The sequence below is a fragment of the Paroedura picta genome, chromosome 1 (assembly GCF_049243985.1).
Source record: "Paroedura picta isolate Pp20150507F chromosome 1, Ppicta_v3.0, whole genome shotgun sequence".
NCBI classification, from domain to species: Eukaryota; Metazoa; Chordata; class Lepidosauria; order Squamata; family Gekkonidae; genus Paroedura; species Paroedura picta.
The window spans coordinates 181,796,178-181,808,248 of record NC_135369.1 but is presented as its reverse complement, the minus strand read 5'-3'; the positions used below and the strand labels follow the sequence as shown (position 1 = coordinate 181,808,248).

At 45.9% G+C, this 12,071-nt stretch overlaps 1 protein-coding gene across 3 annotated transcripts in view; it reads right to left on the bottom strand.

The window, feature by feature from the left end:
- Positions 1-12,071, bottom strand: part of PLCB1 (phospholipase C beta 1) — a 508,515-nt gene that overhangs the window by 209,199 nt on the left and 287,245 nt on the right. For all 3 annotated transcript variants that reach the window (XM_077314606.1, XM_077314600.1, XM_077314616.1), the window contains one exon: positions 6,754-6,894. In XM_077314606.1, coding sequence (XP_077170721.1) covers positions 6,754-6,894 — 141 coding nt within the window. The remainder of the gene's footprint in view (positions 1-6,753; positions 6,895-12,071) is intronic.

Here is a 12,071-nt window from a genome sequence, read left to right as displayed (position 1 = left end):
GTGGTCACAAGACACAGGTGTCGCATGAAAAATAAATGCAGGGTGCTGCATAACCTTGGTTATTTCTTTCATTTCAAAGTGAAGATGCAGGGAGAGAAAACGGCAAACAGGCTGGGCCCTTTGGCACCTCCTCCTTACCAATGCGCTGTAGCTCGTCTAGCGTTTTAGCCCACATTGTCTAGTTTTCGGCAGCTTCCAAAAATAAATCAACCTTTTAATCATCATTGCTGTGTTCAAGAACTAATAATACGTTCCTAACCTTGCTCGTGACACTAACTGCTGGCAAGATTAATCGCAGCAAGAGGCGGAGGCAGCTCCAGATACGTTTCAGGCAATAAAACCTGGTGACAGTCCTCAAAACACACCCGCGCTTCTTAATCGCACCGACTGCGTATCCTTCATGAAACAAACCCAGATATGCACCACCACCACCCCCCACCCCACCCCCGCTTTCAGGGAAGCAAATTCTATGAGCTCTGTATAAGATGTTTCCTTGCACAAAGATCGTCAAGGTTGCAACCTTCTTGCACAAGAAAGACAGTGAGAGGGGGGTGGACTGTCAGGCAACATCTGGTTTTCATAGAATCATAAGAGTTGGAAGGGATCCCCAGGGCCATCTAGTCCAACCCCATGAGCAATGCAGGAACTCACAACTAACTGCCTATCCACAGTGGCCCCAATTTCATGACCATGTGATTCCCCCCCCCCAAAAAAAAATCTCCAGAATTCAGCCTGACCTGGAGGGAATTCACCTACCATTGCACAGTGGGTATGCAAGGAACGGCTACAAGAGACAAACATAGGCACATCCCTTCATGCTCACCCACTCACAATCTGCCTAAGTTCATAAAAAGAGCATTACTGTCACATGACTATCCAACCTCTGCTTAAAAACTTCCAGATGACTCTCTTGCCTCTGCTTACAAACTTTCAAAGAAGGAGAACTCACCACCGCCTGAGGAAGCCTGTTCCACTGAGGAACCGCTCTAACTGTCAGGAACTTCTTCCGGATGTTTAGCTGAAAATTCTTTTGAATTAATTTCAACTCATTGTTTCTGGTCCGACCCTCTGGGGCAACAGAAAACAACTCTGCTTCATCTTCTATATGAAAGCCCCTCAACTATTTGAAGATGGTTATCATATCAGCTCTTAGTCGTCTTCTCTCCAGGATAAATAGACCAAGCTCCCTCACTCTTTCCTTATACAACTTGGTCTCCAAACCTCTTGATTCTCTTTTTTATGATTTGGGTCATAGCATCATAGAATCATAGAGTTGGAAGGGATCTCCAGGGTCATCTAGTCCAAAGCCCTGCACAATGCAGTGACGAACAACTACCTGCCCACCCACAGTGATCCCAATTTTATGCCCAACTGATTCCTACACCCACCCCCATCTTCAGAAATGAGCCTGGCCTGGAGGAAATTCACCTACCATTCCACAATGGTGATCAGAAAATCCCTGGGCATGCGAGGAAGGGCTACAAGGGACCAATCATGGCACATCTCTTCCTGCCCACCAACTCACAAACTGCCTAAGTATATAAAATCGGCATTTCAGTCAAATGACTATTTAGCCTCTGCTGAAAAACTTCCAAAGAAGGAGAACTCACCACTTCACAAGGAAGCCTGTTCCACTGAGGAACACTTCTAACTGTTAGGAACTTCTTTCGGATGTTTAGCCAAAAATGCTTTTGTATTAGTTTCATCCCATTGGGTCTGGTCTGACCGTCTGGGGCAGCAGAAAACAACTCTGCTCCATCTTATATATGACAGCCTTTCAAATATTTTAAGATGATTATCAAATAACCTCTTAGTCTTCTCTCCAGGCTAAACAGACCAAGCCCCCCCCCCCAATCTTTCTTCATATGTCTTGGTCTCCAAACCCATCACTATCTTTTTGCCCTCCCCTGGCCACGTTCCAGTTTGTCTACATCCCTCTTCAACTGGGGTGCCCAAAACTGAACACAGTACTCCAAGGGAGGCCTTAACAAAGCAGAGTAAAGTGGGAACACCTAGTGTGATCTGGACACTCTACTTCTTTTAATACGGCCCCAAATCCCGTTTGCCTTTTTAGCCACCAAATCATACTGCTGACTCCTGTTCAGTGTATGGCCTACTAAGGGTCTCGTGTGTGAAAAGTCAGTCCTAACTACCTAGCTTCAGAGCTCCCCGCCTCATTAATTTCCTCCCAGGCCTGGAAGGCAGACAAAATTATCTTCACAAAATGACCAGTCTAGGCATCCTGGGAACCCACAAGGTTCCAAAGGAAATGTTAGCAGCCTGAACTCCAGAGGCAAACTGGGAGAAAAATAACAGCTCTCTGTGGTTCTTCTAAGCCATCTCCACACAGTTCTGCCTATGCAAACCTCGTTATATTCAAAGCAATTCAGGCTAAGTGTTGCTGCTTATTACAGTTTTTTTTTAAAAAATTCCTGCAAGCAGCTTTTAAAAAGAACACTAAAGGAGCATTTATGTGTCAAGTCAAATAGCCAAGCGGGCAAGTCAGTTCCCAGGCACCAGCCGTGCGCCTCATTGAGAAAACTTCAGCTCTCAGACCCCAAGCAGAGAACAGCTCCCAGCAGGGACTGCAGAGGAGATGAAGGGCTTTGTAAGGCAGGCACAGAGAGCCAGCAGCTCCCTCCCTACATGTGTGTGTGTGTGTGGGGGGGGGGGGGCTGAGTAAAGCCCTGCTAATTTGACATCCCTTTTTCATCTGCGCTAGAAATCAAATCACTTCACACTGACAAACCAACAGTGGACAAGCAAGGAAAAGATTCCAAGTGCAATACTCTTTTTGGTGATTCACAGCACGTTCACAGAACAATACTGTGCTGAATTACTCTGGTTTAAGCTGACTGATTTCAGTGGGTTCAGGTGCACGGCTGTGTTGGTCTGAAACAACAGAACAAAACTGGAGTCCAGTCAGGCACCTTTCAAACCCACTACGTATAATTCTGAGTATGAGTTTTCATGTGCATGCACACTTAGTCCGATATGAAGTGTATATGCACAGAAAATATTATACCCAGAATTAAACTTAGAATGGTACCAGCTCGATATTGGGGGAAGGGGGGATTCACAGTCAGAGTAGTTCAGGGGTGAAATAGGCTGCCTAAAGAGCCTCTTGTGGCGCAGAGTGGTAATGCAGCAGACATGCAGTCTGAAAGCTCTGCCCATGAGGCTGGGAGTTCGATCCCAGAAGCCGGCTCAAGGTTGACTCAGCCTTCCATCCTTCCGAGGTCGGTAAAATGAATACCCAGCTTGCTGGGGGGTAAAAGGTAATGACTGGGGAAGGCACTGGCAAACCACCCCGAGTCTGCCATGAAAACGCTAGAGGGCATCACCCCAAGGGTCAGATATGATCCGGTGCTTGCACAGGGGATACCTTTACTTTTAAAGAGGTGGTGGGTTTCACTGGTGGTCTTCAAGCAGCGGCTGGACAGAGATCTCCCGCTGGATGCTTTAGGCTGGTCCTTTAAATAATGTTACTGGCCCAGAACAGATTGCTTTTTACAAAGGAAAATCTGCTTTAGACCATTGTTTAACCCTGTCCTTTTTAGCAGACCAATATATGAAATTGGGTAGGAGACAACTTTATGCTGCATTTATTGATCTAAAAAGTGTATTTAATTCAATATCATCGGATCTATTATGGAATAAGTTGGAAAATCTGGAAATTGATTATCATTTACTCTTTCTTTTGATAAAACTTCATGCCAATACCACATGACAGGTTAAATATACAACTAAGGATCATCTTCCATCTAAAATAACCATGTCTAATGGCATTAAAAAAAGGCTGTGTCCTGGATCCACATCTCTTTCACTTATTACTATATGATTTAATGCAAAACCTTCTAAACTGGTCATATAGGCAGTTCTACTACTGTTATATGCCGATGATATCACCATACACTCTTGTATAAGAGTTGATCTTCAAAGATCGATTCCGCACAGTGGCAGCTGCATCAGGTCACTGGGAGTGTGTAGCTGCATAGCTGCATGCTCTGCAGCTTTCTGTGTCCACACAGGGGACACATTTCAGCACCTGATTGGCTCTGGTGCTGAAATGTGTCCCCATGTGGGGCACCTGTTCCACTGTTGAAATGTGTCCCCCCAGGGGATGCAGCCATGGTGGACAGGTTCCGCCATGCGGGGGTGGGGGCTGTGGGGGTTTGTTATTTTGCAGGTGCATGGGAATTCAATCCCTTCTTCGTGCAATTATTTTAAAGCCCTGCAAAGCTGATCAGGCATTTTTGCCCCATCCAATCTCTGTAGGGCCCTGTTGGCTCCCATAGTGGGAAAGCAGAAAAAGGGAAAGCAGAAGAATCCACATTCCCTTAGCATGGGGCTACTGAGAGCCCAATCCACACCAGGACCCGCAGGGCACCAGTCTGGTAGCAACAGCAAATGAACCCGGGGATTAGCCACTCGTCCATATAAGCTCCCCCTCAGCCTTTTCCACATGTGCAGAATTGGCGAAAGGTATTTAAAGGCATTCTACCTTTTCTGTCAGGATAACAGATTACTAATCAACTATACCAAATCCAAACTTTTAGTGTTTTCAAAAAGCTGCCACCCTTTGAATTAAAGAATAGTTAACCACAGAATTGAGCAAGTTAAATCCTTTAAATTCCTGAGCATTCACTTCAGCCATAACCTCAACTGGGCAACAGAAACAAAACACTGAAACTGTCTAGTGGCTCAAATGCCCAAATTAAACAGTTTTTCTTCCTCAGAGGCAAACAATGCATTCTTGCGACCATTAAGAACTTTAAGGCCAAAATTTTATCCCAAATATTGTTTGTTATACCTGTTTGGATTAAGGTCCTTATTTATAAGGGTGCCTAACCTTCTTTCTTTCATTAAATACTGGGAGCCCCTTAAAGAATTCCTAATTTTTGCCTCTGTGCCAACTGGATCAAAATCGTGTAGAGACCAAAGCCTGCTTCATATCATTTAAATTTTGGCTAAGAATATATTTCAGATCTGAGCCAGGACGCCTCCTCTCCCAATTAATAAATGATCTTCATAGATCTACTTGGTCTTCAGTAATTGAATCTAAACTTAATCAGATTGGAATGTCTTTGGATTCCTTGTTGCACCTTGATGAACAATGTATTTCTTGCTTCATTAAATGGAGACTACTGGATCTTGAGTGCCATAAACTTTTCTCATCTCAGCCCGCAGTCTGCTCTGCTTCTAGAATTGGACTGCCAACCCAATAGGGAAAAACAGCTGTAGGGCCCTTATGTTCGCTTGTAATACCCACTTTCCTTATATGATTCTATTCAGAAGATATCATCATATCCCTTTGCATGAGAGGCCCTGTCTTTGTGGAATGGGCTTGCCAATACAAACTGTTCCACTATATATTTACATGTGCTGTTGTTTTAATATTCTGCTTGATATTGTGATTTTGTAACAATTTTGTGCTCATACTGTTTTTGTGCTCATACTGTTTTATATATTTTATATGCCATTGCAGATGGGGACGGCAGCAAAGAAATTAAAAGACGCTTGCTCCTGGGGAGGAAAGCTATGGCAAATCTAGACAACATCCTAAAAAGCAGAGACGTCACCCTGCCAACAAAAGTGCGTTTAGTCAAGGCTATGGTATTCCCAGTTGCAATGTATGGCTGCGAAAGTTGGACCATAAGGAAGGCCGAGCGTCAAAGAATTGAGGCTTTTGAACTCTGGTGCTGGAGAAGACTCTTGCGAGTCCCTTGGACTGCAAGGCGAACAAACCGGTCAGTCCTAGAGGAGATCAGCCCTGACTGCTCCTTAGAAGGCCAGATCCTGAAGATAAAACTCAAATACTTTGGCCACCTCATGAGAAGGAAGGACTCCCTGGAGAAGAGCCTAATGCTGGGAGTGACTGAGGGCAAAAGAAGAAGGGGACGACAGGGAATGATGTGGCTGGATGGAGTCGCTGAAGCAGTCGGTGCAAACTTAAATGGACTCCGGGGAATGGTAGAGGACGGGAAGGCCTGGAGGATCATTGTCCATGGGGTTGCGATGGGTTGGACACGAATTCGCACCTAACAACATGCCATTAAAGGGATGGATGGATAGATTTGTTAAACATTTATTTATAGATAGATAGATAGATGGACGGACGGACGGACGGACGGACGATAGATAGATAGATAGATAGATAGATAGATAGATAGATAGATAGATAGATAGATAGATAGATAGATAGATAGATCATATTACCCAATAAATATTTAACAAATTTTTAAAAACATATATTTAGAATAATAATTTGCCCCCATCCATTTGGGAAACCCTTCTACCAGTGGCAATAAATCCCAGGGTTTCATGAAAAAAAGTCTCCTCTAAGCCATGGAGCATCTATGGATTCACTTCGTTTTGAAACATGTCTCATTATTTCTACATCTAACACAATGGCATGCCTTAAAATGAACATCATTTCCTTCCGAGTTATGGCCAGAAGTCTCAGATTCAAAACAAGGCAGATGAATCGCAGGCAAAAAAAATAAAAACTTTGGTGAGAAGTTTAATGCATCCTTGGAAACAATTTCTGGAAGGCAACACTGTATTTTATGGAACACATTCAGAAAGCCAACTGCCAACACCTGGTTTATGTCACAACTGGAGCCATTTTTCTCCTGAAACCTCACCAGCCTTAACCTTGTTCCTATACAACTTCTTATTTCATTTGAAAACAGAATTCGGTTGGCCCAAGGCCCACATTTTAACCATAGATAATATTTGACTGTGCTGTACCTTCGCAATTTCTTCCTGAGCCGCTACTAAATTCAAGTACGATATATTGACGAGGTCAGGCCCGTACACGATCGTAAGCATTCGGTTCTCCAGCCGTCCTCCAGAGTTCCCCGGATCCAGATGTTCACGCAATTTGGGATCCTGGAAGGCAACAACAGATCATTAAAGCGTCTGCCTCTGCTTCAAGAAACCAGAAAAAGTCCGCACACCATGAACATTTTCATGTTACTGTTCTGAACTGAATGTTGTTTGTTGTTGGCCCCATTTCGAGTTAAGAAAGACAGGAAAAATTCACGTAACAGATTTCCATCTGCTAATGACCCAAAGAAGCACGTCGGACCTCAACAAGGGCCAGAGCCTTCTGGGTCTTGGTCCTCACCTGGTGCAACAAGCTCCCTGAAGAGATCAGGGCTCTGCCCAAACTCCCACAATTTCGCAGGGCCTGCAAAAGGCCTCCACCAGGCAGTTTGCTTGAGTCCAACTGACCCAACGACATCCGCTGGTCCCCCAACACCCCCCTTACACAACAAAATATGACCTCCCTAAGGGTTCTGTTAAAGTTGCTATCTTTGTTGAACAATGTCCTTTTGACATATATGTTATGATTGTTATATTTGTTATGATGTTCCATGTAATTACCGCACAACGTTTTATGTAAACCACCCAGAGCTGTATGGAAGGGCAGTATAAAAATCTAAATAAATAAATAAATCTCTGAAGCACTCTGGTCCTTTCAAACAGTTTGTTTGGTATTTTTACCAGAGAAACTACAACATGGTCAGTAAAACATGGATGAACGAAACATGGAGAACACAAGCACAATACAGATCATAAAATCAATAAGGCATGAACCTGTGGCAGCAGGTTCACGACAGCGGGTTTGTGTGAATAAGTATTTTCTGCTAGCAACTCCACCAAGCCTGGCTGCAAAAGAAGAAAGGCAGTCGCTTTGCTGAGGTGAGCAGAACTGGGAAACCAGGCACAAAATTGCATGAAAATTCAAATCAATGAAATCGATAATGCTACTGCATCCATGGATTTCAGAAGACTTCACAGGCTTTGTAGAAAACAGTAAACGAGCCAAACATGTTGACTTTGAGCAGTACTGAAGACTGAACAAAGAGGTTAGGCGGAAGATGAAAGAGGATCAAGAAGCCTCCTGGAACAATATTGCAGCAGACCTGGAAGAAGCTCCATCCAGGCATGAATACGGGACCCTATATCAGACCCTCAAACGTCTAAGTCGTAAAACTAAGTCGACAAAGGATAATTTAAGGAAAGAAAGCGGTACTTTTGTGAGATCTACTAGCGAACTCTTACAGCAATGGAAATAGTTATTTAATCAACTATACAACCATGATGCACCTCAGGGACCATGATGCACCTCATGTTCAAGGTTTCGGTATTAGCCTTCAAAGCCCTAGCTCAGGGGTAGTCAAATTGCAGACCTCCAGATGTCCATGGACTACAATGACCATGAGCCCCTGAAAGAGTTTTGCTGGCAGGGGCTCATGGGAATTGTAGTCCATGAACAACTGGAGGACCACAGGTTGCTCAGAGGAGACCAATTCCATACATCCTTCTTCAGAGGTAGATTCATAAAAACGTCTTTGACGTCTCTTGCACCTCAAGTTCAAGGCTTCAGTATTAGCCTTCAAGGCCCTAGATCAGGAGTAGTCAAATTGCAGACCTCCAGATGTCCATGGATTACAATTCCCATGAGCCCCTGACAGCGAATGGACATCTGGAGGGCCGCAGTTTGACTACCCCTGCCCTAGATGGTCTGGGACCACAGTATCTATGGGACTGTCCTTTCCACTACACCTCCCCAAAACAATTAAGATCATCAGATCAAAACATGCTGAGCATCTGTGATCCAAAGAAAGTGAAATTGGCCTCAATCAGGGCCAGGGCCTTTTCAGCCTTGGCCCCACCCTAGTCGATAGCTCTGCCAGGAGAGATCGGGGCCCTACAAGACCTTAATCAGAAATGCATGGCCTGCAAGACAGAGCAATTCCACCAGGTAAACTGTCAGGGACTTGACAAACCTCCATGAAATGTTGGCCTCGCTGCCATGGACTGTCTGGACTGGAAAGATTGGACTCCCCCCTCCTCAAAACCTGAATTTAGTTGGGGCAATATATAGCAGAATGCATTTATAATGCTTTTAAGATTTAGAGTTCAATGGCACCTTTAAGACCAACAATTTTTTATTTATCATTTATCACAATCCAAGATAAACAATCACAATCCAAGATAAGCATGCTGACATATCCAGGGCCTTTTCGCACAGGGATCTTTGTTGCAAATTGTTTGCAGAATGAAAAATCGCCATTTAAAATAGTGGAATTCGTCATTTTGCACACCTGGCTTTGTAGTGGAATCAGTTGCGTTTTTTAGCGTTTCCCACAGGCTTCCGGTCTCGGCAGAAATCGCTAGAAAGGAAGCGCTATTGCCAAGCTCGTCCCGCCCCTGGCCGTCAAGCAGCCAATGGGCAGCCGTTAGCATGCTCCCAAACAGCCGCTTTCCCTTTAAGAAAGGTTTTTAAAAAAAAAAACAGACCCATAGCAACGAATCTGTGTAGATTCGTTGCTACGGAGAGACCCATCCAGCTGCCTAATGTGAGCTGTCGTTTGATTGTATGATCGTTTGCACGCTGCCTCGAGTGATAAAAAAAAATCCCCCCCCCTTCTCACGGGCTCGATTTTCGGCTGAATTTATGTGTAAAAAATAAAGGGACTTTATTTCAGCAAACGGGCTTTTAAGTGGTTTGTGCTTAGTGACTAAAGGTGAAGGAATGAAGCCAGGGAAGCCTCTAAACAGAAAGAGGCTCGCCGGTGCGTTTATCCCCGCTCGCTCCGAGAGAAAAAAATGGCGATCGCTTCGCCGGAAGTTTGGAGAAGAGAGCCAGGGGGAGGGGCTTTGAAGAACCAGCAACAATGGTAACGCACAGGTCTTTAGCGCTAGTGTTGCAGATTGGTTGCAGGAGTGTATCGCTATCCGGAGGGTGAATCCACTTTTCTGGATTCCCCTGAAAGCGCTAAAACGAAGCGCTTATTGCTGATCGGTTTCAGGAGTGTTGCAGATTGTCTACGACGTCGTGGGTAATGCCAAATTAGTAGCGTTTTCAATTAGCAACCATTGTGCTATTTTTAAGCCGTGGGAAATGGCCCCCAGAATCACCCAGGTGTCATTCGTACAACAAATGGTAAAACAATTAAACCAGTGGTTCTCAACCTTGGGGTCCCGACCCCAAATGGGGTCACCTGGCCCCTTCCGCAGGGTCGCCAGGACAGGTTGGTGGTGGCTGCGGCAGGGCACTGGCCGTCTCCATGCTGCCTCCAGGTGGTTGAGCGCCTGCGCACAGTTGCATGCTAGACCTGAGATTGAGAGGGAAATTGTTCCTGCTTTGGCAGTTTTCAGGATTCCACCATCTCTGTGGCTGGGGAGGGTGGGGGTTTGAGTCTATTTTTTTCCCATCATTGGATATAATGTAATTAGGATGGGGGAACCCTCTTTGGGAGCCCCTAGAATTGGACCCCCTGATCCAATCTTTTTGAAATTTGGAAGAGAGTCAGACAAGAGGCTCCTGAAGCTACTCTGAATGTTCTGCATTAAACTCAATGGCACAGTTGACTTTAATGGCTGAAGCGCTTTGAAGGTGTCCGAAGCGCCTCGGTCAAAAGCTGGATCTGAATCAGCTGACTTGGACGGTCTTTTAACAGTCTGAATTGCGCTCTTCCAAACTTGAAGTGGTCCAGATCTTTTTGGGGGGAGCACATGCCTAATTTAAAGCCATTACTGCAGGTTCTATCCTCTGCTGCCCACAGGTACCACTCCCTGCCCTCCTTTAATTGACAGCCTTTCAAAGACTTAAAAAGAGCAATCAAAAGAAATTTCAGCCGGACCTCCGGAAGAAGTTTCTGACAGTTAGAGCGGTTCCTCAGTGGAACAGGCTTCCTCTGCTTCCTTGGAAGTTTTCAAGCAGAGGCCAAATAGCCACCTCACAGAAATGCTGGTTCTGTGATTTTAGGCAGATAGTGAGTGGCTGAGCAGAAAAGATTGCAGCCATGCTTGGCTTTTTCTTGTGGCTCTTTCTTGCATGCCCAGGGAAATGCCAATCACCACTTTGGGGTTGGGAGGCGAATTTCCTCCAGGCCAGATTGACCAGGGATTCTGGGTAGGGTTGTGCACAGCGGCAATCCCTTTCCGCACCAAGGAAAACGTGGGAAGAGTCCTCCCTGTCTCCTGGGCACCAGGAAGTCAGAGCTCGTGCAGGCTGACTCCGAGAACTCTGTGCTGGGGCGATGGTGCGTGTGCCCCCAGAGAGGGCTCTGAGTGCTGCCTCTGGCACGTTTGCCATAGGTTCGCCACCATTGCCCTAGGGCAGTGGTTCCCAACCTTTCTCAGGTCAGGGGCCGCCTCCGGAGTGAGGGAAGAGCCGACGGCCCGGGTGCTGCGAAAGCGTGCACGCGCAATTGCCGCACATGCGTGTTTTCACCACCAGGTGGCGCTAATGTGCACGCGCAGCAACTGCGCGTGCGCGTTTTCGCCATTAGGGGCGGTAACGCGCATGCGCGGCAACAGCACGCATGCACGTTTGCATCACCGCCGTGCCGGCGGCTGCGCCTGCCTCTTCCCTTCCTTCTTGCTGCCAGCGGGGGAAGGCAGGCGTGGCTGTTGGCGGCCCGGTACCGTGGCCTTTGCGGCCTGCCACCGGGCCGCGGACCGGGGGTTGATGACCCCTGCCCTAGGAGAAAGTAAGAACCTAATATAACACATTGCCCATCTGGCTTTAGTGACCTTGACCGTCCCTCAACAGAACACACCTGTCTTCTGAAAGAGAATCTAACACCTTGCCCACTGGCGACGTGTGGGTCTCTCTCTGCTGGGCCCTGGTGATTAATAACCCAGTCTTGTGTTTGCAGAGCACAGAACCAAACCAATGTGGCAGTTTATTAAAAGTTCTTGCAGTGATTTATTTTTACATGCCTTTCTTGTCAGCAAACCAAGGACAGAGTTCTCGCCAAGGCAAGGCAGGACACTCAGCTATTAACCTTGCCAATGCTTCAGAATTAGCTGGCATTTGTTTGGGGCTTTTTAAAAGAGGGGAGTGAAGCAGCAGCATAAGCTTGTGACATCTACAACATTATTCCCCCTCCTTCCAACTTATTCAGAAAAGCACATTGGTCATTCTGATGATCCTGGGTTCACTGGGATGCTACATGATATTAGTATTATTTATTTACTAGCAAGAAAGCCCATTGCAACCAGGAATGCAATGGGCGCTAGGACCCAGAGGACGCACGCAGGCGCAG